At 45.3% G+C, this 27,840-nt stretch overlaps 1 protein-coding gene across 3 annotated transcripts; it reads left to right on the top strand.

Moving 5' to 3' along the window:
* The first annotated feature begins 208 nt into the window (after nucleotides 1–208).
* Nucleotides 209–27,840, top strand: LOC107217991 (ankyrin repeat and BTB/POZ domain-containing protein BTBD11). Of its 3 annotated transcripts, XM_015655721.2 has the most exons (14): nucleotides 209–1,075; nucleotides 10,403–10,728; nucleotides 22,906–23,110; nucleotides 23,205–23,450; nucleotides 23,552–24,031; nucleotides 24,319–24,649; nucleotides 24,735–24,970; nucleotides 25,123–25,325; nucleotides 25,422–26,153; nucleotides 26,245–26,510; nucleotides 26,624–26,829; nucleotides 26,925–27,218; nucleotides 27,306–27,488; nucleotides 27,553–27,840. In XM_015655721.2, the coding sequence occupies exons 2-14, from the start codon at nucleotides 10,496–10,498 to the stop codon at nucleotides 27,757–27,759; spliced, it is 3,822 nt and encodes a 1,273-aa protein (XP_015511207.1). In that variant the 5' UTR covers nucleotides 209–1,075; nucleotides 10,403–10,495; the 3' UTR covers nucleotides 27,760–27,840. The 3 variants fall into 3 exon arrangements, with proteins under 3 accessions (XP_015511207.1, XP_046598912.1, XP_046598911.1); XM_046742956.1 differs by lacking the exon at nucleotides 209–1,075 and having other exon boundaries at nucleotides 10,460–10,468; XM_046742955.1 differs by lacking the exons at nucleotides 209–1,075; nucleotides 10,403–10,728 and adding an exon at nucleotides 20,971–21,889.

Raw genomic sequence — 27,840 nt, 5'->3', positions numbered from 1 at the left:
CAAGATAATTACTTTTTGGGATGTTTCAACATCTTACTAATTATATTCTCGTCTGTTTCATTTGGTCACCGAGTTTTATTTGTCCTACTGATAAAAATCAATATTTCATAATTTAGGTTTAAGTATAGTTTAGGTCACTCATCATGATCACAAAGAATTGTCAAATGTGTTTTTTTTTTTAACAGTTTTTTTTGTCACTCGATTCTTTTCTATGATATTTTTCTATTGTATGATAAACATACTCTGACTTATCCACTGCTTTCGTGATACTAACTACAGATACCTCGAACACTTCCGTTACCGATGAGATGGCGCCAGCAGTGGAATCCAAAGCCGTTGTATCGTGGCCATGGACCGAAGTGAGATGCTGCGAAAGGGACCCTCTGTTGTGAGCATTGGCATGTACAGCCGCGAGAGTCGATCGAGCAATGCGCATCGATAAGCCTCTGGATTTATCTTCGAAGACAGTGTTCGAAGCGACTTTGTTGGTGCGGGATCTACCGATGCGCGTGAACATGAGTCGAGCAGAGTTTTACTGGGATAACGAAAGGAAGAGAGATAACAGTGTTGGAAGTATTGTGAATTAATAAATCGAGGTGACCAAGATAACGTAAACGAAATAACAAAACGAAACGAAACGAAGGATTGCTTCCTCGCGGATGATAAATAAATGTCGAAATACGTATTCAACGAATGAAAACAAAGATGTGCTCTCTCGGCGCGCGACGCTTGTTATAAGGTTTAAGTTATGTGAAAGTTTTCTACCGTGCTCAACGTGTACTCACGCATCTTAATGTAGTTTTTATATTTTACACCCAGTACCTTACATGCATATTATGAAAAAGTTTCGTGTTGTGATAAACGTACACCATGCCGTTGTGCTGACTCTTCATCTCGTGATCGTGGAGTATTGTTTTGGTTGAAAAAAAAACAATGAGTTGATTTAATAATCGGCTCATTATTTTCTAATCCACATTTCGTCTACTCTCAATCCGCGTAATATGAGGGCAGTGAACAACGTGGAAGAAGGAAAAATGTTTCACTCTCTTCCAGCACCCTGATGTAAAGCATGAAGGTGAGACTCTCATTATTTTCACATTCCGTTCAATACATTCACCCCGTTTATCATAAATTTATGTCTTTGTACAGCAAACGGGTGTCGATTTGATTCACGGCATTGCATTTATGTGAAAATATTACAGCTCGCAGATAAAGCAATCCGTGAAATAGATTTCAACTATTATTACACCGCGTCGGTCACGCATGTTTCGAATTTTTCAAATCCTGCCTGTAGGTTCATATATTTCATCAGAATAGCAAGTCCATAAGGATGTCGAGACGATGGTGATTTTCGTTTCCTCGCAGTGTACACGTATCTCTCAATTCGCATCGAAACCGTCGCTTTCTCATTCCTGAATCTCGTTTATTTTTCCCCCCTGTTATGTGCTATATCACTGAAAACATATCGGGTTTTCTGTATTCGCAACTCGACACCACCGACTAAGAGGGACGGATCATTCTCACACGAAAGCTTGTATAAAAGAAAAGTTCCAAACGCGACACGCGTCCCGTGATTTATCGCCAAGTGTTCGTTGAAAAATCATTGTTGAATGATATTTGGGCGTTCTTCCAGAGAGAGAGAGAGAGAGAGTCGGTGAAATAATATGTTCGATCGAATCAAAATTCATACGAGCATAAGGTGTCTGTCTAAATTTCATTTTATTTCGTTGAAAAGTTGTACATTTTATTGTTCGGATTTTGTCATCCGAAACATGTTTTATGTAAATGCTTATGGATTGATGACATAAGGCATAACCGTGACTTTAACCTGAATCACGAATCACCGCTTCGGACAATCAATTCCTTTATACCCTCAGATAGTATGATAGTTTATCAAAAAGGCGTCGCTTGTACGTACGCGATCAAAGAAAACAGGAGCAGCGGGAGGGTGAGGGAGGGCGGGAGGGAAGGAGGAACGTGGTTTGCACCACAATAAGCGAGGACCGCGACTCGCCCGGCGTAACGCGGAGCAAAGTGAAGCAAAGCAAAGCAAAGCGCGAGGCCTGGAGCCATCCCGGTTTTGACTTGACCGTCAGAAAATTACGTTTTAAGTGCCTGAATCAACAGGGAAGACGAAGCCAGAGACCGAAAAACAGGCTGCTCGCCATTCTGCGGGTTCTCGGTGTTAATTTATCTCACATTTCGGATTCCCCTCTGCGACGAAAGATGAAAGAAGATTAAAAAATATGAACAAGTTAAGCATACAAATTGCGGTGATAAAAATTCAAATTCCGAATATACGTATATTCATATACGGCGAGCGATCGAGGAGGCTGCAAATAAAACATGACATACCCACTTGATAAACGCGGCACTCGCGCAAGATTGTTGCAATCTCGCCAAGTTTAAGAGACAGATTAATTGCAGGCTCTCATTCAGTCGCCGAGCGTCCGTCTCCAGGACACGCGAAAAAGGATCCGCGTCTCGATTCGCGCCATGCACTGCGGCATAGATCGGGACAGTACCAGTGGGCCCAAGTCAAAGAGCTCCAGGAGCCGCGGGCACGCCCGATCTCTTTCTCTCTCTCTCTCTCTCTTTCTCTCTCTCTTTCTCTCTCTCTTTCTCTCTCTCTTTCTCTCTCTTTCTCTCGCTCGCTCGCTCGCTCTCTCTCCTCTCTTTCTATCGCGGACACACGGAGGGGACAGGTACATATAAAATATAGGTTTCGTTTTGGGCAGCCCTTGGAATGCGGTGGCCGCAGGGCGGACGACTCTGTACGGCTCTGTACATACATATAACGCGCCTCCTCCTCCTCTTCGTCCTCGTCTTCCTCCTCCTCCTCCTCCTCCTCCTCGTCCTCCTCCTCCTCCTCGTCCTCCTCCTCTTCCTCATCATCATCCTCCTCTTCTGCCACTCGAGAGGAATCGCGACGCGGTCCCCCTCGTGTTTTGGTTCCCCGTTGCCCCATTCGCGCGTCGTCTGCGTGTGTGGGGCACCCCCCCTGCCGACCCCTCGAGCAAGCCGCCCGTGTCTCGTGTCTCGTGTCCGTGTCCCGTGTCTCGCGCCGCTCGTGGACCGGCGATAACTAAGAGACACGCGCGCGCGCGCACGCTCTCGGGATCAACGATTCGGCACCGATCGAAGTGCCCGCGGTCCTTTATCCGGATCGTTTCTGGTGAGCACCCTGAAGTTCGTCGGGATCGCTTGACACAGACTCCAATATTATGCTCGGATACTACAACTCGATGCTTAGCTCGTTTTTCTTCGATTATTTTCCTTTTTAAGGTTCCGTACCTTAGAAGGATAAAACTGACCCTTTATTGGATCACTTCGTTGTTCGTATGTTGAGACTCTTTTTCTCAGGAACGGGTAGAAGTGTCGGATTGAAATTAATATCAAATACTGAGATCTACGGTCCCTTGGACGTGTAAAATGTTCAAGCTTCTAAGTCAACGCTGCGATGAAAAGATTAGGTAGACGACTGGCTTTCAATGATTTCACGTGATTCCCAATAATTTTACTCTATTTTACACGATTTCAGGTGATTTCAATTTCGAAGATAGTCACTGATTTCGATCAACTTCCAACGAATTAACCTTGATTACAAATGATTCTAAGCGATTTACGGTCGAACTCAATCGATTTTAACCAATTTCAAATGATTTTCAACCGATTTCTCAGGAATCGCTTCACGTTAAGTGATTTTCGATTTTCAAAAGTGTCAAGCCCTTCGAGAATAGTATTTTTGAATTTTGTGCAATGCTGGAAAGATCCTGGAACTTCCATCTGCTCGGTTCTTATGATATCTTTACACGGTACAAGAAAATCTCGGTGCAAATTCATTGCAGACTATAATTTGGCGTTCATTTCATAACACTATCCCTGATGTTGAATTATCGAATTAACCACAAATATATGTTCTTCAAAGTAGTCCACATCAATCGGATCAATTTTTCATCGTCAACTTGATTTAAGACCACCATCTTTGATCGTTTAAAGAAATTATTCGCAATTTTTATCATCTTCATATCTTCCTTACTATACCCTTGTTTCCTGCGGTACTTTGTTCAACCGATTTACCAATTTCGGCTATCTCGTGTGAAACAATGATAGTTTCGGCGAAGTCTATTTTAAGCAAATTTGAACCGAATTCATCTGAATAGCCTAGTTTACACGTGTGGAGAAGTCGAGCGATTATACCTTACGTTACACATACGACTGGCGGTAAAGGTGAGACCGGGCAATGCGTTTAACCTGCAGGGTACAAAGGAACGCTGAGAGGTTGGATGAAAAGAAAAAGAAGGAAGAAGGTGTGTTTTATTTGGAAAAAGGAGAGTGCAAGATATAATATAAACTCCCGGGAATAATAGGAATAAATGATAAAGAAAGAGTGTAACGTGTACCGCATGGGCAAAAAGGTTGCACAGTGAAAATAAACAACAAGAGAATCCATACGCTGTAATAATAATGATAGTTAAAAAAGTAAAACGAACAAGGATTTATACAGACAGATACGCGTGTGCAAAAATTAAGGAATTACGAACTGCGGAGGTTCGTTAATCGCGTAATTCTGGTCGCAATCAGTTTTGAGTGCCGGTTAACTTCGTTTTCTTTTCTCACCGCATGCAGTCAGCGTTATACGCGTATCCATACGTATTCATAAATGCATACATAGGTATGTGCGTATAGCGTGTCGGATGCAGACCGCGACGAGTCTGCGGGGTATTTAAATTCGGCTGCATGCAGGCTTAATTCGTAACATCTGATTCACAAACTGCATCACGCGGTCGCGAAATGCATTACGATGCATGCCCGATGAATTCCCTTGCCATTTAAAATTTTCCGAAATTATGTGAGGATCTATACTGCGTAGATCGTGAATTCTCCACATTGGCATTCATTCAGGACTCTCTGTCACGGATAAATATTTCTACACGCCCATAACACATATGTATACCCTACCTATGGTATAATTGAAAAGAAATTCTCATTAACGTAACTGCTAGCAAGATTATAAACATCGATAAGTTTAGCGCTAAGAATCACTTTGCTGAATTGGTCGGATATTTTCGAGGATGCCGATTATCCAGGCTGGAATCACAGGTTTCCGTTATACCTTGTAGCCGGCTCTGCAGGTCAATTAACGTAACGTATATATGCACAAACGAACGATCGTTCGGAAGACGTTAATCAGGTTTCGGTAGGCATACAAGCCAACAACGTCCAACAAGCCATTCGTCGGTTATTCAAGCAAATCGATTGATATCTACGTACAAGGTCCACTGAGCCATTCGCGCAACCTGAATTCCACCCCAATTTTTTAAGGGGCGATGGGGGGGATTCAAGATTTTCGAAACCTTGGTAACGGCGAAAAATGACTGGGTGCAAGATGCGCCCCAGTTGGAAATCGGATCTTCTTGTCACGCTGATCGGTTCCGCATCGAGCAGCAGACGCGTGCCAGACGGGAAATTTCGAATCTGTCGAAACGGAAACGGACGAGTCCTGCGGTGTTCGGAGAAAAAGGGAGAAGCATACGTAGTGGAAATTACGCCGAAGGGGTCAGACGGCGCAGGCGGCAAAGGGCTAGCCAGCAAGGGTGACGAATCGGCCGAACCTGAACGGTTTGGGGGGGGGGGGGCAACGCCCTGGCCCTTCCGAGGGGTCAGGCACCTTGGTGCCTCGGGGGCCGGGTATCGTCGAGATAGGGCGAAATTTGTTACCGAGAAACTGCGCGGCGAGCTTGCGGCTTCTGGTGGAGCGCGGCTCCGGGCTCTTTACGCTCTCTTGTACGCGATCTTGTAAGCTTTTAAGTAACGCTGCGCAGGTACGGATCGATGCGATCGGTATCGCAACGACGCGCCTCGGTTACGGCGCGTTGCAAAGAAGCGGAAAGAATAAAAAATAAATAAAATAAGGAGAAGTCGGCAGAGGAGGAGGAGGAACAAGAAGAAGCTGCGCTCCGCCCCTTTATTTACCCTTCCTTTCTACCGCGGGAGCAGGTTCGTTATTTGGTAACCAAATATAGCAAAGAAATTTCGACAATTACCAAAATCGATCACCGTGATCTGCTGCAGCACACGAGCTGCTGATCCGGGGAAACCTGAAGGACGACGCGATCTTACATGGACGGCAACCCAAAGTCGATATCACCGATTTGATTTCTTCTGTAATATGTTATAGTAGACTAGAAAACTAATCGTAAAGGAAACTTTTTTTTTTCTATCTGCCATCAACACTGAGGGGGTGAAACCACCCCCCAAAGTAAGGCATGTCGAAGGGCGATTTAACATTTTTTTTTAAATCAAAAAAATTACACCTTTCATTTCCCAATATGAGAAAACTTTTGCAGTTGAATTAGTTAAAAAATATTATTATCTCGTGGGTAAAACTGCCAAATCGCCCTCTGACATGCCTTTATTTGGAGGGTGGTTTCATCCACTTAAAATGTTAAATGTCAGGTAAAAAAAAAATACGTATCGCTTAGTTTTTAGTCTACTATAACTGATTACATAAGAAATCAAATCGGAGATATCGACCTGGGATACCTTCCTTGTTAGAGGCAGCTCCATGACGCTTAAGTATTTTCCGAGAGTATATACCGATCGTGGTGTCGATTTCGAGGTATCTGCGATCTCTTGCGGACATCGAATTCGGGAAATCGGTAATACCATTGCGAGGGATCTTACAACAACAATTTAGTCGAAGAATAGTTTAACTTCTTATTCATATCTTGTATACGTTCATCTATTTAGATCCTGAAATTATTCTCATTGCAAGGTCATATTCAACCGATCGTATAAATTTATAAATAAACAGTGCAAGTACGTTTGTAACGAGAAATTAAATCTGCTGATTAATTCAAGGCTTGAGCATGAACTATTATTCATGATCGCGACGGTTTATCGGTTTCGAGGCACGTTACGCTCGCATAACGCGCGCGATCTTCTTTTCTGATTGAAAATAATTTTGCCACACTTATCTACATACATATTATACGTTACGTATTTATGTATGTATTACATATCCACAAATTTCAAGATTATTCAAGCGTTTCGGTTTTCAAATAACCGGTAATCCGTTCCCGAGACAAACTAAGAGGACAAAAGGTGTACAATAGTTTTGACACAAATTTCAACTTTCACCTTCGATCAATGTCCAATTTATTGTCGTACCTAGTCAATGTTGCTTTTATTACTTACATTCAACACGCGATTTCTCATACGCATAATGCAATACATATTTGTCATAGCGAGACTTGTGTAGTTTTTTTTTCAAAACAGATGACGGTCCAATTTTCCATTCCGCGTATAACCGAAGCTTCAGCGTGAGATCGTAAAATCGCTGCTACTTTTCTGCCTTACGTATAAGGAGGTATACAATCTTTTTTATCGACTATTTAAAAAGGCTTCCGGACGCCTCGAACCGCGGCTGCACGACGTCCGCACGATTTTCAAAGTGATTTGTTGCACGGATATCGAAGAGATCGAGGCGCAGCCATATAATCGCGGCGTAGTATCTCCCACGTCCGATCACTCCCCGACCTTTGACACAGGGAAAAGCTGAATCTCCCTGGGACTTCCAGTACGTAATAAACGATCTTGGAATTTAAACTTTGAGCCAACAATAGCAATGCCTACGTTTTACATACCCTCGGTAGACGGCCGCGCGATGCGGCCACAGCTGCAAGACGAATTACCAAATTGATCGTTAAATCTCGCATATGCAGCTATTCGTTCGCAGGCTAACCTGATATTATAACTGTACCGACATTTAAATTAATTATATCGGTGAGAAAATATGTAATTTCTGTGTCAAGATGCGGTACGAACGTGCTCGCAAGTCCGCGAAATTTATTATACAGTAAGATCGCGTGTCTATGTAACCGCGACGTCGCGATTAAAGCATGCTGCAAACCTAACTAACCACCCCTCTTATTCTTTCTCTGTTCATCTTACAAAGTTTAGCAGCCCAGGCGTTTTCGTTATACTCGCAATTCGACTTCACTCCGCTGCACGTCGCGTCAGTTGAGTTTCGAGCTCGCGAAAAAAACCCGTTCGATTATTTTAGACGACGTGATTACTTTTATGCAAATTCACGACCAGCTAGTTATTACGTACGTGTATGTATATACTTTTTATTCACATATCGCAACACGATTTTCGATCAATTTAAATATATAAGTATAACCTTTTGGTTCTCTTTATTTCTTAGGTAATTTTCTTCATTTGCTCTCCTACGAAACACAAGGAAGAGTACAAACGCGTGTATTTAAAGGAGAGAAAAAAGAAAGGGAACAGAAGTCGCGGCTTATTCATGCCTTACGCGGATCGTGAGATGGGAATTTATTAACGCCTAATTATTAGAACAGCGATTCACGCCCCCGATCTCAGCGGAGTGCCGGCCGGGGAGATGCTGCCGAGACAGCAGGTATATTTAATTTTTCACTCATTGTCGGTACCGCACGCACGCAAACTGTAAACACACACTGTGCTTAAGCGACCTAGGGATCATGAATATGCGTGAATATAACAAAGAACACACCGCTGATGCGGTGCGGTTTCGCCCTCGTAGGATATAGAAACTAAATGCGTTCTTGCCTACTTCACACGATAACGAATGAAATACCATCGTCTCTAATTGCGGTAGCAATTAACCGGCTGACTCCGTTAATGACCTTCGACTATCTCCCGCGTATAATAATGTAATCCAGCCAGAGGAGAAGAAGAAGCAGAAGAAGAAGAAGAAGGACAAGCAGAAGAAATCGTCGCTCCATTAACGATAACACTTTCTTCTTTCTTCGCCCGGCGCTTCTGCACGTTTATGTACACGCGATGTCTCGCCGCAATGATATTATCATACGTATATACAATATTGTGTATATTTTAACGTACGCATACCATGCGGTTATGGCTATCATGAGGGGATTCTTCTGTTGCTCTCTTCTTTTTATTCCTCTTCTCGTCGCGCCGAAGGAGAGACGTACACCGATTACTCTTATAGTGCGACTGACACCTCTCGAGAGGAAATAAATGATCTCGTTAAACGTAACACCGTCGGACAGACGGATCGAGAGAGAAAGAGGGGGGGGGGGGGGAGTGTGTGTGTGTGTGTGAGTGAGAGAGAGATTCACTTTGGGAATTCTCGTCCTCTGATCTGGTAGCTGCATTGAGCCATGGCATAAGTTGAGCTAAGGAGCAGAGGATGCGGGCCGTGAGCCGAAGGATCTAGTGACCAGTTGATTAGTAACAGTCTGCGCAAGTTGCGGCTCTCGCCAGTCGACATTCGTGCAGATATATAATCATCCTCTATACGGTATTATGTGTACATATTGCTATTTCCATTTATGTACGACGTTTCTCCGACGCACTGTCTGTATTAGGATCTGTGAACGATGAAGATGCATGTGCGAGATTATTCTTCCTTCCTGCGTCTGCGACATCTGCAGGGTTGCACGACAAATTACCGTAGATTACAAACAACGACTGTTCACTGCTGCAGCAGTTACAAACGCAAATGCATCCAGGACGAGGATAAGGAGAAGAAGAAGGATCTTCTGTATACTGTAAATCACTTGCAATCTATTGAGCTATCTATAAACCGGGAACGGTTAATCTCAGTCTCGTACACTTCATTTCTACACATTACTGATGCCGCAGCAGCGTTCAATAGATAATAGTATACAAACAGGTACACACATAAATACCTACTATAGGTCTGCGTGCGTCTAGTTCTGTAATTTGCAATGAAATCTACTTAAATTACCGAACCGGTATAAATGAAATTGATTTATGTCTCGTGTAGTCGGTAGAAAAGACGATCGTCGTCATCGGGGTTCTAAGGATGAATGGATCTTAGGTACCGTCTGAATGAAGATTTAGCGGAATAGAAAACACCGTTCAACAACATCACCAGGAGTTCAGTTATTCGTGCGAATGGTGCACGCGAATGATTTCTATTGCATACTGTAATTGAGATGGTAACTTAATTCGTGTTTACCAGCATCATCGATCCCAAATCACACACTGAACGAGATTTTTGAACAGTTTTTTTTCTCATCTCTCGGTTCAAATTCATCTTCAAGCGAACGATCCTGTCCTGCAGTAAAACACCTTGTCTCTATACGACATTCTGTATGAGTAGTAAGGCAAATACCGATTCTCGATGCAGATTCCTGTACCGACAGAGTTACCGACCCTTAACCAAGACGCAAACCTAACATCTCATATTCTATAAAAAGTTTTGTGTTTTGACTAAGTGTCGGTAAACGTGACGATGTAGGAACCGGTTCCCGGAACCGGCATTGCTTCACCACTCGCATCATTCACAAAAATCCATCTTCTCCTCGATCATCTGCGCCTCTGTAGCTCTGCTAACCGAACTTCGAACTCCGTTGAATTGCAGATTCCTGGACTCCAAATCCCGGGATTCGTTCGGCTCCTCCAGTTGGTCGTCAAGTAGCTGCCCCAGGTAGTTAATTTGGAAATATCAGCCGGAATGGAGCTGGCCGGGCAGCAGCCGTTGTTCCTCGGGCCAAGCGGCGTTGTGGCCGCCGGTTCCGGGCCCGGAGGAGTCGTCGTCGCGCCCCGGCAGAGTTCGCCGATGATCCAGGGCGTCGGATCCGGAGGCAGCGTCATCGGCGTTCCCGTCGAGCATTACGGAGCTCCGCTGGGTCTCGCAGCCTGCATATCGGAGTCCGGACACGAAATACTCCGGCCAAAGCCCCGACGGTACGTGCAACACGCGTCGTTCGTGTCGCCCGCGCGTCTGCTATCTTCCATTTTTCTCTATTTGTTTTATTAGAATCATGCTTGTTGTTTTTTCTTTTGTTGGTTTCTTTTTTTTTTCATGGCTTTTCACTTCTGTTCTCAAGAGTAAGAGCGAAGCAGCGTATCGCGCTTCCACCACACACACATCTGCCGCTCTTGATCTTGTTTTCTTCTCCTCGCTCGCGTTCCTCGACCTTCTCTTCCCTCCTCTTCTCTCCGTCCAGACGACGCAGCTGCGGAACCTGCAATGCCTTCGGAAGCCGAGACCGAGCTCCCGATCCGGTGACCCAAATGCTACGTAATACGCGACCGCGGCACGCCTCGCCCTCTGCGCCTCTTCGTAAAAATTTTCAACCTGTATTATGTGCGAGGAAACAATCCCGTTCATTCCAGTTTTCATATTGTATCGCGTATGGAGCAGAGACACTGAACATTCGGGTCAAATTTTTGACATTTAAAGTCTATCGTCGTAAATGCAGTCTCATTAAGTGTCAGTCTTTTTTTACCGACCATTCTAAATTTAAAAACAAATTCATTCTGCACATCTATTTATGACGTACAGTATCGTAGAAATGTTTTTCAACCCTTCAAACCCGCAGCGTCAGAACTTGTTCGAATGTGGCTTATCAGGAAATTTGGTGATCATAAGTTGGAAAGCAATCAAGACGAGGCTGAGCCGTGATAATTACAAGTTCCTTGGCCGAACGAATCATTATCATATAATCCAGTACACGTATAGGTGGTAAATGTTTTACCGTCGGTGTCGTATAAACTGGAACACTACAATCCTTCAATTTTCTCCAAGTATATAAAATTGGGGGGCGATCGAACCCTCCGGCAACCTCGAGGCCGCACAATGGAGGCCCAGACGTAAGTCCGTGCGGTATCAATAGGACGATACATCAGAGGCGTATAACGGTAGCTCCAGTTAAGAACGAGCGTAATTGCTCGGAGGCCGGTAGGTAAGGCTCTACCCCGATGCCCCGGTACTGTTATAACGCTTGATTGAAACCCGCCAGAATTTTCTACCCGGCTGCTGGTATTCTTCTTCCGATACTTACTCCGCGACGTGTCTCGAACATTCGAGAGAGCGAGAGAGAGATTCAAAAAATATAGCCCTACAGCCCACGACTAACGAGCATCGAATGCCTGCCTCGGCGATTCGCGAATAAAATCGCGGAACATATTTGCAGTTCCACTTTCGACCGGGCGGAGAATCGAAGCACAAATAGGTCGACCACTGTTCAACTTGAGGATTGAAAATTTCCAGCTCGCGTTTCAGGATCGGTCCGCGAACTTTGGTTTTTCTTTTATTTTTCTTTGCTACCGCTTTCCTTTTTGCCCTCGGGAATGACAATTTTTTTCCTCATATTTTAACTTCGGTATTTAACGAAAGAAAACATTATGCGCATAGATATATGTATCATTCGAACAAGGTAGCGAAGTCCGAAAATCAAAATTTTTTGAAAAAATTGAACAGCATTTTTCTATTTTAAAAAAAAATTTAACTCTGGCTGCTAGCTTCAGCTTCGTATACACGGGCACAGCGAGATAAATTTATTTATATTATTACAGAAATTGATGATAATTGCAGCGTGGAAAAGTGAGAACGCGAAGAGAAATGCGACTGCAGCAAATTGCAGAGTTGAAACTATTTTCCGCAATAGTAAAGCGTTCTCATTCGCGATGCGTATTACACGTACAGGTACGTTATGGGCTTACGAAGATCAATCAATGCAGTCAGTCGGAAAAGTGCATACCTGCGGTAAGCGCGGAACGCTGCTTATAAGTACATATGCATATATGTATAGGTATGTATGTAATATTTGCAATACCGCAGGGATCAGGACGCGGTGAAAGTTGACGTATACGTATATAAGGTCTACTGTAAACAATATCCTGTGTATACAATATACATATTTATACCGTTGCACGTTAAAGTTGCGTAACGATATTTGCGGTAAATTAGTCTTGGCAGTTGCGTCGCGTTACGTTATAGGTACTATTACACGGAATACGAAAAATCAAAGTCCTCGCGGAGATTACACGTTACAACCATGCACTCGTCCATTATATACGAGTATACGTACTTGACGGGCAACGACGCCTGACTAATCGTTCATAAATTGATACTCCCTCAAGTTACGCGGGGTAATTATTTTGCAATCGAAGATACAACTGCCAGCTTTTTTCTTTTATACCTGAATTATATGCGGTTTCTTTTCAAACACTCGCATGTTTGCACAAAATTCGTCACAGGCGCAGCGATTATTCACGGTACAATACTTGGGTTGTTACGAAGATTCTGTTTGGAAGAATTATCCACACTGACACGTAACGACGTACGAAACAGCAATCGTGGACGCGGGCAAGCTGACGGGCAGTCGAGAATAGCTTATAGCTGCAGGAGGATCGGCGAGGAGATGACATTCGCGAAGGAATTTCCAGCAGGCGATGCGGCGTCCTTGAATTCACTTATACACACACTCGCGCCGCATCCTGCACGCCGGCTAGCTTTTAGCACGCACGCGTGCGGATGCATATCCCGTGGTGTGCGGCTTTGAGATAACCGCTGCATCGTCGCATCATTCTATGCAACGTATAGGTATACACACGCTGTAAAATACCACGTGTAGCTAATGGCGGAGCGAAAGACGCGGCGAAGCTGTAGGCTTCTATGCAATGTAGCCATCTCAGCATATACATGCACGCCTTCGGACGCACATACGTAACATACTTTGCCGTAATTTTCAATTTCCCATTATACCCCGTGTAATAATAATTTTCACTCACCGCTCGAGCGCAGCTAGTTTTTGTTTTTTTGTCTTTTCTTTCAATATACAGCCTTCGTTTGATCCCTTGGCGTACACGTAGTGTGTGTAATTTACAATTTCAAATATTATTCTATACGGATGGATCGGGAAGAATGAGGAAGCGGCGGTGGCCGAGAAGGAAAGAGAAGGAGAACGAAGGAGCCGCGGAACGCGCGCTGGCTAATGGCCGTAATTAGGGTCTTCAGTTTTGCCCAACTGATCTCTCATGCAGTCAGCGATGCCTGCGGCTCGGTAACTCGTATAGTCTTAATCCTACTGCAGCTTGTGCGGAAACATAGCCTCTCGACTTGCCCCGCGGAATATCATCCTACACGATGGTTCGCAGAGGTCGGGAGTATCGAGAGAGTATAATTCGGAAGCCATTCTCATGGGGCGAAGATGGGAACGAAATACACGTACAATGTGAATTCGTGAACATCACATGCGTGATATACGCAAAAACGTATCCCCGCGTACATTCTTGCTTCGATGAATATCGTATCGATTAGAATTCACTGATTGAGTAATTTATCTTTGTATTTAATTCCATGCGTTCTCTGCGGTAATGTAATAGCTTGATATTAATTAGGCGTGCCCGATACGATACGAAAAGGGCGTATCATCGTCAGCGCGTGTTTAAGATGGATCTTTCAATCAAATGATCCAGCGCAAGGATGAACAACATGTTGTGAAGAGGTGCCGGAGCGTTGCCGCGTGTCAGGTTGTAAAGATATTGGGAGAAGGGCGAGGAGGTGGGTTCGTTCGTCGTCGAGACTCTCGCGCGTAAAATCGTTTACGTGTAGAAAAATAGGCGTTAAATTTTCGACGGTCACACACAAGCCAAGGCATGCTCGATCAACCCGCGTACGTGCTTCGGTGTCTCCATCGAGGTTTAATTGCTAGATAAATCAACGCCGTGTTAACGAAGACACCTTGCGGTATACGCATGCGAACGCAGGCCAGGCTTGGATACCGAAAGGAAATCCTACGGGTAGTACACGGATAACCTGTAAGAGTGAGTTATTAGAGGGAGAAATTACCGTGGAATTCACCTTGTCGCATGGCCGGACGATGATCCATTATAGATCTCGGAGGAAAGTGGTTTATACATCAAGTTTACGGGGTATTCGGTTCTTCGCCCAACGCTGATACACCACTTCAAAGTGATCGAGTGTCTCGAAACTAGCTTGATTCGTTTCCGTGTCTTTCGAAAAAAAATATCTTTCTCTACCTCTCACGTGGTTTGGTCACTTCAAATTGGGTTAGTATGATTCATAGGAAAATCGAAGACAGCTATGAGTTCTGCGGTGGCTTTTGTGCGACACGTTTTCGGAACCGAAACAACGATTCGTCCGCGTCACGTTTAAGCGGAGCCAAATTAGGATGGAATAGAAACTTGTATGCACACGTATATATATATAATAGATCTTGATGCAGCGTGTTACAAGCACGGGTTACCTATGCTTTTGAATCGCCCATCGCATCGAGTTACTTACTTACGGAGTCTTAAATATGCGAATAGAGAGCTACCGCGCACAGGTACGTGGATACAATCTTCCGACTGTTGTTGCTGTTGTTTTCGCCAGCGCGTTTAATTAGTTTATGTGTATAATGTGCTGTATACCTATAACCGTATGTATGGGGATAGCATGCTGCGCACCATCCGAATTGAGCTTGTTAAACCGGCGTAACTTTATACACAACACAATGTATGGGAAAATTTTAAAGCGTACGAGGTATGGATTGTAACGCGTGGGATGAGCAATGAAATTACAAAAATAAAGTGAAAATAAATGGATAAATAAAAAAGTAAAGAAACGGAAGAAAAAGGAAAGAGTTTGAAAATATTGTAAAGGAAATACGTTGACGTGCGCAGCACGCGTATATCAACCTAAATGGGGTATTCAGGCTAATAGATCTCTTTGTTTCGAGCCTTCCTAACTCTTTCGTATACGAATATATGGTATATAATCGTTCCTTTCCTCCAAACTACTTCCGGCACCGAGTCCAAGCTTAACTTTATACACCGGGTTGCATGCTTTTTGTCTCATGCGTTAATATTGTACAGTATTATATGTATAATGTCATTATAGAATATTCTCTGGGTCAAGTTTATTCGTTACGCGCGTTACACTCTCTTTTCTTCTACAATAGCAATATTCATTACACTTTCGTACAATGAACAGTTCAGAGTAGGAAGGAAAAAAGAAGAGGAGTTTCTTGAATATATCGTTCTATTTTATCGAACAAATTTTAGAACTGGAAATGATTTAAGGACAACTTGGTTGTACAAATTCTTCTTATGAGCCGTTGGAGTGACATAAATTACACATTTTCGTTTCATGTATACTTTTATCTCTCTTCCGTACCTTTCTACAATCGTCCAGCCTAATTATTGAGTTGAGTATAGGCCTGTACGCCCGGTACTTACAACTTATAGGGAGGCTTATCCCAGAGTCTACCACGTCTGCCTATACCTATATATATATATATACATATTATAGGGAGGTGTATAATATACACACGTGTTTATATATAGGGAGAAAATTTGTGTATTTTACGAGGGGCTTCCGAGAGGAGCTGCAGCAGCAGCGAATCGATTTACCGATGTACCGCATCATTTTAAGTCCCTCGAAATCTTTACTCGAGTTTCCTTTCTCTCTCTCTCTCTCATTTTTCTTTTTTTTGCGTTTTATTTTTACTCTCATCTCGTCTTTTAAATTTCGTTTATTTCGTTCCTCCTCTTATCTCTCTCTCTCCCGGGCTGACACCCTTCGACGCTGCTGCTTCGATCTACATATACTGTCCCGAGGCCCGTTCGGCAGGCACCGTTTCCGTCCAATTACCAGTACTTTAAAATGACAAATTACCTACTCACAAGTCACGATGCTTGAGAGTAAGAAAAAAAAAAAAAACAAAACAATTTGAGATGGCAAATAATAAAGAGCCACGTTTTTTTACGGTTTCTTCTTACTTTCTTTTACTCTTTGTCCCACGCTTTTTGAAAGTACTTTCCAAAGGTTTTTTAAAAATTTTTTATTCTTGTGTTTTTTCACACCGTGCAAGCTCGAACCTAAAAAGATATTTTATTATTGTTGCCGAAAAAAAATTCGAGGTCGACAATTCGTATTGACGTCAGCAAACTGAATTGTTTGAAAAATGACTCTGCGAAAAGAATTTTGTTGCTGGTATAAATGACGGTTTTTTTTTTTTTTTATCGTAATTGTTGTTCGTTTTTTTCCTATACCTCGATTCGATCCGATTTGATCACCGTTACATTTTCGGATAGGACGTAACAAGCAATTTCTATTACAATAGAAGATATGTAGGCTGCAGATAAGCAATGAATAAATTCCTGCGAGCTGACGACGAATGACCGGGGGGTATAGGTGAGCCTGTATAAGCTTAGAAGCTTGAAACCTCGGATCTTGCGGCTTGGTCCGAGGCTCGAATTCGCACCATCATCATTACCGAAGCCCGCTGATGGCATGCCTCCGGTAGATTATACATACGTTATATTATACACGCCTAGCTTCCTTATGCGTGTAAGACACGCGTCTGTGTGCGTATTATGTTACAAGAGTCGGTTCATCGCGATTCCGTTGATGCGCAGCGTCCCAACCGCGGAATACAAGGGATTCGTCCTATACGCACGACGATATTACAGTCGAGGGGGAGGAGAGGAGAGGAGCTCAATAATGCGTTTCAAATCTTTCACATTCATCGAGCACAGTGCGCACACATACTTACATATCCGCTCCCGCGACGTCCGAGATGGATAACGGTATCCTCGAACGTGGCGATAGCGCACCATATACATATTATACACGATATACGATACATGTATACATGTATAATATATATATATACACTGTATGCTTGTGCAGGAATTCGTGCAGTGTGTTGGTATATTTGACATGGTAAAACGCCCAGCGCAGTCGGTCCTTTCATCTTCGACAGAGATTCATTCCTTCGTCTTAGCATGCGACCTTCTCGCTCGGGGTCGCGTGCAGGTAACGAGCCTATCTAGGAATTTGAATAATATCATGGCCGGTTACCGTTTTATTCAATTTTCCAAAAATATCTAACTTGCAACCGAAAGCGTGGAAGAAGAAAAAGACTTGCCGACCCGTGCAGAGTATACGATAATACCGCTCGTGCAGGGAAACTTTTTTATAAAAAATGAATCGTCAATTTGTCTCAATATTTTAGGTGCTTTAAAATAGTCATAAGCCGATCGATGCGACGAGTGCGTCAGATGGTACGACCAAGAAACGCTGAAATCTTATCGTACTCTGTCACCTGTTGATCCCATTATATTTTAACTAAATATTTTTAACTCCCGAGGCACTGCTTACTCGTCGGAGAAATCGGCCAAGAATCGATTCTCAGACGATAAGCCTTCGGGATCCCAGACAAAAACCTCTCTCTCTCTCGCTCTTTCTCAAAAACTAAAAAAAAAACTACCGACAGAATCAGAGAATTTTTAGAAACAATATGAAATTCTTAAAGAATTTTGATTTCGCTCGTTAATAATAGGCACTATGTGTAAGTGGACCAAATAGTAACCGCAGTATAACAGGGAAAAATGGACCACGAATTACACCTATAAAATAGGAGTCCTGTCTTTATACGGTGAATTATTGCGGGTTTAAGCACCGACACAGCCTTAGATCACGCAGGAGGAAGTTCAGGTTGTTCGTCGGCGTGCGCCGGGAGTCATAGCCATGCGAATGGCTGCGGGTGAGGTAGGCATGTAAAACGTGAACGCCAGGCACATGTTTATGCTGTACGTACCCTAGTCGGGATATCGAAAGGGAAAGTGATCTATCTACGTGTTCTTGGAAACTGGGCAAAAAAATGTACAATGAATTACCGTGTAACTCGTGTTGTCTTATAACCAGGTACATACCCTGACTACCTGACGGTATGTTACTTACTCCGCAGACTGCCGAGACTCGACTCGAGGCGATAGACGCTTTTTCTACAAGTTCCGATCTTGCTCTCAAGTAACCTGCCTCGAATCAGTTCTTTATTTTCTTTTTAACTGGCGGTAATTTACCGATTGCCACCTTCTGTACGGGTATGTTATTGTACACAACGTTACATTGAAATTTTCAATCTCCATACTTGCAAATATTAACACATTCGTACAAAAAAAATTACGACTTTCGGTTTCGAATTTTTTTTTGCTCAGAATGAATTTATTATACAATTTTTATCACGAGATAAAAACCACGTTAGAATGACACGCGTACAATGTGTGTCATAGATGATAAATATTTCGCCGCTATAAAATTACGGTATCTATATGTGGTTGCTAGCAAGGCGGGGTACAACGATATAGGTGTAGGCACCAATTATTAGTCGATCGTAATTCACGACGTTTGACTACCAGAAAGATCACGAGAAACGATAGAGTTTTTCTAGTTGACTCCAGAGGCACAAGGTCCGACCGCCGGATCGGCGACCCTCCGGGGCATCTCGATTATCCTCATCGCGAGTATCTCGATTATATCGAAGGATCATAGGTGTACACGTACTTAAGGAGAGACCGTATTCGAATGAGAAATCGAGAACATTACGATTCTTGTAATTCTCGTACCGCCGCGTGCGCGCCTCTTCGACTCTCTCACGCGGTGATACAGCGAGGAAAAGGGAGGGTGACTAGAAAATTAATAATTTTTTTCGACATGTATCGCGTGTGTACTCACCTGACCGGCGGAGTTTCGCCAGGTGAACACAAACAATGACCGGTGGCGGTGCCTTGAACTCGACGGAGGTTCGGCGGGTGAAGAAGGAGGAAGAGGACCACGCATGTGCGCGCTCCCAAGAACGAGGAGGATATACGACGGGTATAATGACGACACCCACCTCGTCCGGTGCCGGTTGAACTTCTCCACCCGTAGTCCGGTCTCCGACGGACCTACTTCCGGTTTCGTTCCGCAGAGTTCATCGTGCAGACCGGGGTCTCGAAACGTCGGCGATGAACTTGCGAGAAAAGCTCTTCACTTTCACGATTTACGACCTAGTTTCATCGAAGGTACGATATGCGAAGTTGTACGATCGAGCACTGGAGCTGACGATTAAAATATTCTCACCCGCGGCAAATATTCATGGAGACGATTCGCAGGGCTTCCGCGTCTCGGAAATGCAACGTATCCATCGCGTGCGGACGTCTGATCCCAGATGACGATCTTATTACCCTGGATGGGCATGAGGCGAGTTACAGCTAGACCATTCTTCATTCTTCTATATTACCACGGTGGCTGGTGGTGCGATGCGGCATCCGTACACCGGTACGGAGAGGTGTAGGTGATCGTGGAAGTGCCGTCTCTCTTTCCTTCTCCGGTGGATATCAGGGATGAACTCACTGTTGCCGCAGAGACGATGATTCTCTCAGAATGCAGCGTTTGCCGCTTACCGAGTATAACTGCGCTTTACCTGCTAGGTCGTTACGTACCTACGTATGAGCGGCAGCTACGTGGTACACGCACACACACGCGTGAGAAAGACATTCAAAGCCAAACAAAGAAAATACTTGAAAAGAGCACCTTGTCACAGGAATATTACGGTTTAGGATGAAGTCGAGAGGATTATAGGCATAAGGTATGATATTACATACGAAGACAAGAGCGATTATTAACGCCAGGGAATAATTGTCCCTCCGGGGCAGCTCGGGTTTATCGAGTGAATCCGCCTCTGAACGTCTCCTCGTCTCTCCTCGAGCGACCCGTGTCGTAGACCAGTGAAGCTCGGAGGTGAAAACCCTGGGAATATCTCTCGATCCCGTAAAACAACAATACCATAATCTGAAAAGTGCCGTAAAAAGTGTAGCGGTGTGTGCGTCCTTCGTCGCGCACGAGTGCAGGGTCGCGTCTCTTCATCGTACAGCCTGGCGCGGAAATGCGCGATGCCTTACGGCGGAAGCTGGAGAATTCGCGCACGATTTCCCGGTTTCGAGAAACCGTTGCTAATTACCCGATCAGCTCCATCGACCAGAGGATGGGAATCTACTCGTCGGGGCTTCTGCGTTAGAGCGAGGCGACTTTGCGACGGTCGAGTGGTCATCGTCGTCACGGGGGGAAAGCAGGGACATCCCCGGCTCGAGTCGGCCGGAAGACAATCATGGGAAGTGGACTATAAGGCCCCCATTGCAGCAGGGGGAAGGGGGTCTAAATGCGCGTCAAACGAAGGAGAGCCTCGGTGCTGTACGGTGCGACGACGAAAGGATGCGATTCGATGCGAAGACGGTGCTCTCGACGCCCCGCCGGGGAAACTTCGCCGGCACTCCTTATTCCGCGTCCGCACGGTTCATTCATACATTCAGTTTCACCGTGAGTTACGGATCGGCCGGGTGGTCGGTTTAGAGGTGCTCCTCGTTTTCCCTGCTCAGTGCGCGTCGGTTCTCAGCGTGGGCCGGTACTCGAGGTGCTTGCTGGTGTACTCGCGCGAGGCGGAGTCGTTGGTGCAATCCTGGATCAAATATGCAAGCTCTTGTTTCGGACCGCCCGTGACATGCCCGTCCAGCAGGAGACGGGCAGGCGTTGTCGAGGCGACTGCACCTGTCTTCTCTGTCGCGAGCTGAAGAGCTGCAAAATGAGCGGTTCGGGGCTCCAGGACCACGGGGATACCGCGAACTTCATCCTTCGTCGGGCGCCGCCGTTCGCCGACGCTGTTCTTCCCTCGAGGACGTGTCTCTGGCGTCAGAGCCAGGGCGAGGACCATGGGAAGATCGTTGCCGCCGGTCAGAGGGTCCAGGTCAGCGTTGGAGAGCCCGTTAGGAAACCGGAACCGCCGGTCAAGCCACCGCGGCGGGACGTCAACCCTGGTGGAAACGACGCCGAACACAGACACCGGACCGTCGTCTATTTTGGGGACACCAACAGGGCGCAGCAAAAGAAGGACACTGATCGCCTGCCGCGGCCCGACTTCATTGCCGAGCTGAAGAAGGTTCAGCACGAGACAAACGACGCCGGCGACGAGGAACCGGCGATTAAATTGCTGACCGATTGCTTTTCTGCTCCACCGGACGATTCTCGCCCCGAGCTCAATGGGAATCCTGAGAAACGATCTTCCGAGGAGACCCCGGCTAACGGCCGTGAGAACCACTTTGCCAGGATACAGGTGAAGGCTGGGACCACTTTCGACGCACCGAACGAAATTGTCCTCAACCTCAGCCCCAGCAGGGCCGACGTTCTTCGCATCGAGGAGGACCAGAGCTCCCTTGAGGACTACTGGTCCCTGCCTGGAGACACGACCGGATTCAAGGCCGACTGGAGTTTCGTTCAGCAGTGGCGACTTAGAGGGTAATTTATTTTACGTGGGAGGGGGAACGTTTGGACTGGTGCAGGGAAGAACTGCGATCACCGGGGATAATGTGTTGTTCGAAGTACAATGTCACTCTCAATTTTCGTCTTCGTGGTGCGTGAACCTTGGAGGCTGGCCTCGAAATCGAAAGGAAAAGTGGTAATTTGGGATCTCAGCGTTCCGCACGCTGCGGTTACACTTGCCGAGTGTGTAAATACCTGCTGGATTTTCGTACGCACGCGGATCTCTCTTGTAATATTCCTTTCTCGGAGTCACGCATGCCCGCCAATGAAATACTACAAGACCTTGGTCTTATTTCCAGCTCGACGAGCCGAGGAAAAATTTAAAAATCAAATCACCTGTTTTTCACTTGCGTCATAACGATGTTCGAATCACGTTCACTCGAATTTCACTGCAGTTGAGCTGCAGGAGTTGCATGCAAGTGCAGTCCTACAATGGAGTTAAGCGTATACTGGCGCAACGAGTTTAAAGTTCCTTGATTCACCGCTTCCACGTGTGCAGGGAACATCCGTACCGTATCCGTATCGTATTCGTTGAATCTCTATAAACCGCTTGGGGTTCACAAATTCATATGTATGCAAGCAAAGGTGGATTTCAGCATCGGATGTCACAGTTCAATACCGTTTTCTCACCTCTTACGATCACCGTGGACGTCCACCTTACTGTGAATGCATGCGTCGTGCGCGATGACCACATTTCCACGACTCTAGGTTCTTCGTTGTAAAAGTATAAGTAACGCTCTGTTGGTTCGTGGAGTCGTCATTAGTTGAACGATAGATTAAAGCGTGTCTCCAACGGAATATCACGAACGCACTTTCACGCCTATATTTTCTTGACTATGTGACGAAGAAGAATCGTACGTTCTCGAGCTCGCGTTATATTCCGTTACTCCGCTGGTGCGTCTTCTATATCTAGTACCTGAGCCGTTTCACTGATCGTTAATAGAAAATTAGCCTGTAACCCTGTGAACACCTTCGCCAATTCTTTATTCTAGACCCGCTGGGGGCGGAGGCAGGGAATTTTACACTGCTCCCTACGCGAAGGAATCGCCAGACTCTCCTCAGCAAACGGGGACGCACAATATGGTCCACATGGTTGCCGAACGAGACACAGACAGCGTGGCACCGACGCCGACGCCCCATCATCCCCATCACTCCCAGCACCATCATCTCAGCCTGCATGAACTCCGCGGTCTTCAGGTAGGAGGGTGCAACTTTGCCATCGTGCATAACTCTGCAACCTTCCCAAAAACGTTTCGGCGATCTATTTTATTTTTTGTTCAATTACGATCAGCGGGGACCAGAATGCACGGGCAACAGTTCTTCGGATGAGAATCGGTCCTCTGGACATGCGAGCATGTCGGACACCGGAGGTCACACTAGCAGCAGTTCGCCCCCTCATCGTCACCACAGAGTTCACAGTCCACAAGCGTTGAAGGTTGTTCCAGAAGATGACCGTTTGTCAGCATCGGTAACCCAGCGTAACGCCAGGATGAGATCGGGACAAAATCGTAATCGGCACAGAGCTACTCCGGCAAAGGTGAATTAGAGATGAAAGAAAGACTGGTCAAATACTTGAAACGACAATCGGATGGTAGGGGCAATTTTAGCATTGAGTGTTTTTCTCTTCTTCTTTCACAGCTACAGGTGCCGTGGTCAGGATCCGGACTGGAGGACATAAAGCTGGCTATTCAGCAGCTGACGATGCGTTCTCACACCTCGACCTCGACGTACTCGTCGTTGAGCGGTTCCGAGAGTTCGGAGCCTGCGGTAAGACGGCTTATGCGTCACTCAAGCCTCGAGACGATCAACACCAACGTTACCAGTGCCGACGAATTCGTGTGGGTCGACTCGCACAACAGGCTTGTCGAGCTGCAGCAGCTTCCTTGGACCCATCACGACGTCCTCAGGGTCCTGCAGAACGGACGTACCAGGGAACACATGGAGCGTGTCTCCATGGAAACAATACCGCGATTATCGTACCTGCTTCAAAGGGCTCTCGTAAGAGTCGGCAGGGAGACTCAGAGGCTTGCCAAACCTCTCGGTCTTTGCAGCAAGCACGAAATTTACAGCGCCTTCAAAATTGTGCTTTGTCCAGCCTTGGCTGATTCTTGTACAAAGGTGAAAACCAGGAACTAATCCATTTTCATACCCATTCTGGTAACCTAGTTGATAATCAACAGAAAGGAGAAATTAGACTTGACTTCGAACTGTACGGCACATTTCTTAATATCTCAATGTTAAGATACAGACATGTTGAAAGAATTACTTTTTTTTAAAGAAATTTAACAGTCAGCATTCTATACTGAAAGACAGCCACACACTAAATAAAGAATTGCGAGAAGTATCATCTAATCGCATTTCCAGAAGCATTTAATCGCTTTCCAATCGAAGCTGACTCTTTCTAGGCTTGCCTGCGAGCAGCAGCCATGTTCGCTGTGTCTGGGGACCAGCTGAAACAATCAAAAGGTTCGCGAGCAGGCCTGCAACTACCGGTCGGCCGTTTTATCAGATGGATGACAGACGTGAAATTAGGAAAAATGGTTCACGAGTACGCAGCTGTGTATTTGGCTGCTGGTGTGGAAAATCTTTTAGAAGAGATTTTGCTCCAGTGCATTCCGACGGAGCCTCACGCAACCTTGACCGCTACTATGCTGGAACACGCGATAGCGAACAACGGAGACTTGTGGGGGCTACTGCAGCCTTACGCGCACTTGAATGCGGGCCGAATCGCGTCTGGTAAAAATCCATTCTCGATTAACTGTAGCGAATATTCGTTAATGTTTGTCAATGTAACGATCGTTTCACGTTTAACCTGCCGCAGGCGCACTCGCGATGCCTCGATGGGCCAGCGTCAGTTCTCTCGGTTCAAACTCATCCTCACGCAGCGGGCGAGAGGCTGCCGGTTCCACCCTTGAACCTTCGCTGCTGACGACTTGCGTAGGCTCCATACCTGAGCTTACCGATCTAATATCCAAAGTAGCCCAGTCCGGGCGTTGCCCGGTCCCATTGACGCCCAGGGCCCTGAACGCGCTCTTTTACTACATGAGATGCTCTCAGGTTTGTACTGAAACGCAGCATCAGAAACGGTTGACATCATGACAAAAGTATAAGACACTGGATGAAAGCAGTGGAGAGGAAAGTCAATTGCGATAGCCGGAACGAACTAGCAATTAATCACGTGGTTCCACGTCTCTTTTTGTTTTATCCAGCTAGAGCACGGTGAGAGAGGTTCGGGTATCCAGGAACTCGCCTATGAGCGAGCGTACGTCGTTCTTCCACCGCTAGTCGAGTGGTTGAGGGTGGCTACAGCCCATGCCGAGCATCGGCACGGGAGTATTTTGGACGATGATGACATTGGCCAGGCAGCCAGGCTGCTTTTACCCGGTGTAGATTGTCCGGTTAGACAGATTTGGTACGTTCAAAGTCACATAGTAGGCAATTCCCAGCCTAATCGCCGACTTCTGCTGTATAAATTATTCTAGATAGTAACCGAAATTCGTTATTTCAGTTCGGAAGAAGTCACTCTCTGCTCAGGGCGGATAGACGATGCCGAATGCACGCGACGTCTGACGATGGAAATGGCCTTTAAAATGCTGACCAGTTCGCGACCGGAATTAATATCTCAAGCAATCCCTCTGCTCCCATCGACGAAACTGAATACAGTCAACGACAATGGTTATACCGCTCTGATGCTGGCCTGTATAAACGGCGACGAGTGCGCGGTTGTTGCATTGCTCGATGCCGGGGCCGATTTGAACGTCGAGAGTCCCGCTCCGTTGTCGAGCCAAGTCGCGGGAAGTCCAGCCAAAAACGTGCTGGTTTCAGGGGGGCCGAAAAATTCTCCATCTCCAAAAAATTTGGGAGGACAACTCTTCGCAGCCTCGACAAAAAGCGCCAACAATCTAAATATATCGAATTCGTCAGGCAGCACCGGCTCCAACGTCTGCTGTGTCCAGAACGGATTCAATGCAGAAACGCAGCATTGGACCGCCCTCACGTACACAGCTTTGCTGGGTAATTGCACGATAGCAAGAATGTTGCTCGAAAGAGGCGCCGCTGTTGAAGGAGGTGCTAAACTGAGCGAGGATAAGTGCACTGTTACGCCTCTCCAAGTGGCTACTGCTGCCGGTAATCATGAAATGGTTGCACTGCTCCTTGCTCATGGCGCGCAACCGTTTTTATCCACTTTGATAAAGGATACATTCTGCTATTCTGGTTCGGCACAAAGAGGGTGTTACAGGTGATTAATTAGGTCTTGTTTTTGGAGAAAAGTATTTTGCTACTCTGACAATTTCTCGATACTTAGAATAACCTTGATTCAATTATCACAGCGCCGTATCGGTGGCAGCGGCACATGGCCAGAGAGCCACACTGAATCAGCTGTTATTCCATCCGTTAACTACTTCTTCAAGACGTAGTGAGAAGGAAGTTTTATCCCTAGAAGAGATTCTTGCCGAAGGAAACGCCGGTGTTCAACAACACACGGCTGAAGGACAAGGAGAAAGAAATCGAGATGCGAATGGTCCCGCCTTTAGTAAATCCCAAATTAAGATGCTGCAGGAAGCCATGTATCATAGCGTCGAGAGTAATCACCTAGGTAAATTGACGTTTGTTTTTTGTTTGTTTTTTTTTTTTTTTTACTTTCCTTTCCAAGCTCAACGCTGAAAAATTCGGAACTCCATTTACAAACAATCATCCATTGCTCGACAGCTATAACGATGGATCTACGTAGTCTCGGAATAGGCTGGACCCTTCATTGCTGGATGCACACTTTATCTACTGCACACGAAATGCGACTGGAATCTGTTATAGACCAACTGCTTCAAGACTTTCTTCAAGTCTGCCCTGAAGATTATTCGACACAATTTGGTCAGGAGTGTCTTCCACTTTTGTTTAACATTTTTAGGTACAGCAAGGTAATTGGTAACGTTGTTTCACCCGCGTTAATACTTACAACTGTGCAGAAATGTGCACAATTATCTATTGTTACTTATGATGTGACACGTTACAGAAAGAAGCAACGACTCTTCTACTAGCTGATATATTCAGCAGTTGCTTTGGATGGGAGCCGATTAAGCCGATAAGAGATACCACGTTGTCAAGCGGTTCTCGAATTGATCCGAAATTCGTGAATAACCCGGAGTTGAGCGACGTTCAGTTCAGAGTTGAAGGGAGAGTATTTTATGGGCATAAAATAGTCCTCGTCACTTCTTCGCCACGGTTTAGAAACATGCTCAGTTCAAAATTGTGCGAAGGGAATCCACCGATTGTGCAGATAAATGATATTCGGTATCATATCTTTCAGGTAGATTAAAAAAACAAACTCATAGAATTCCTTCCAATCCATTTATTTGTACAGGAACATATGATAAACTGCTTTATTCTTTTTTAGATGGTTATGGAATTTTTGTATCACGGGGGTTGCGCGACATTGGAAGTCAGTCAAAGTGACGTCTTGGAACTTATGGCTGCTGCGAATTTTTTTCAACTAGACGGTTTATTGAGATATTGCGAAGCTCAATGCTCCGCGATGATTAACCAGAACAATATAGTCTCCATGTACATTCACGCTAAGGTAATTGTTTGATGAGTTTTACTTACATAAACTTGCCATGTTCTTATTCCCGTTCATCTTGCAGGTTTACAATGCAGCTCAGTTATTGGAATACTGTCAAGGATTTTTACTGCAAAATTTGATGGCTCTTTTATCGTATGATGACTCTGTGAAACGACTTTTGTTCGCTAAAAAATTGCCGAATCACGACGTGCTTGCAGGTCTGCTGCTCACTCTGCAGGCGCGAATAAAAGCGAGAAAACCTCAACAGCCGACCAATCTTAACGCTTAGTTGCGCATTGAATGAATCAATCCACAATAGTTATGCCTTGAGCAAACTATAGAAGCCAGGCAACTCTTCAACTACACGATG

The sequence above is a fragment of the Neodiprion lecontei genome, chromosome 6, assembly GCF_021901455.1.
Source record: "Neodiprion lecontei isolate iyNeoLeco1 chromosome 6, iyNeoLeco1.1, whole genome shotgun sequence".
NCBI classification, from domain to species: domain Eukaryota; kingdom Metazoa; phylum Arthropoda; class Insecta; order Hymenoptera; family Diprionidae; genus Neodiprion; species Neodiprion lecontei.
Note: the sequence above shows the minus strand (reverse complement) of the source record. Positions and strands in the feature narration are given on the sequence as shown.

What these genes read in the sequence shown, in the direction of transcription:
- LOC107217991 (XM_046742955.1), top strand. Translation starts at nt 21,099, where the DNA reads ATGCCCGTCCAGCAGGAGACGGGCAGGCGTTGTCGAGGCGACTGCACC. An exon ending in CAGCAGTGGCGACTTAGAGG is followed by an intron (nt 21,890 to 22,905) that starts GTAATTTATTTT and finishes TCTTTATTCTAG; the next exon opens with ACCCGCTGGGGGCGGAGGCA. An exon ending in TGTCCGGTTAGACAGATTTG is followed by an intron (nt 25,326 to 25,421) that starts GTACGTTCAAAG and finishes TCGTTATTTCAG; the next exon opens with TTCGGAAGAAGTCACTCTCT.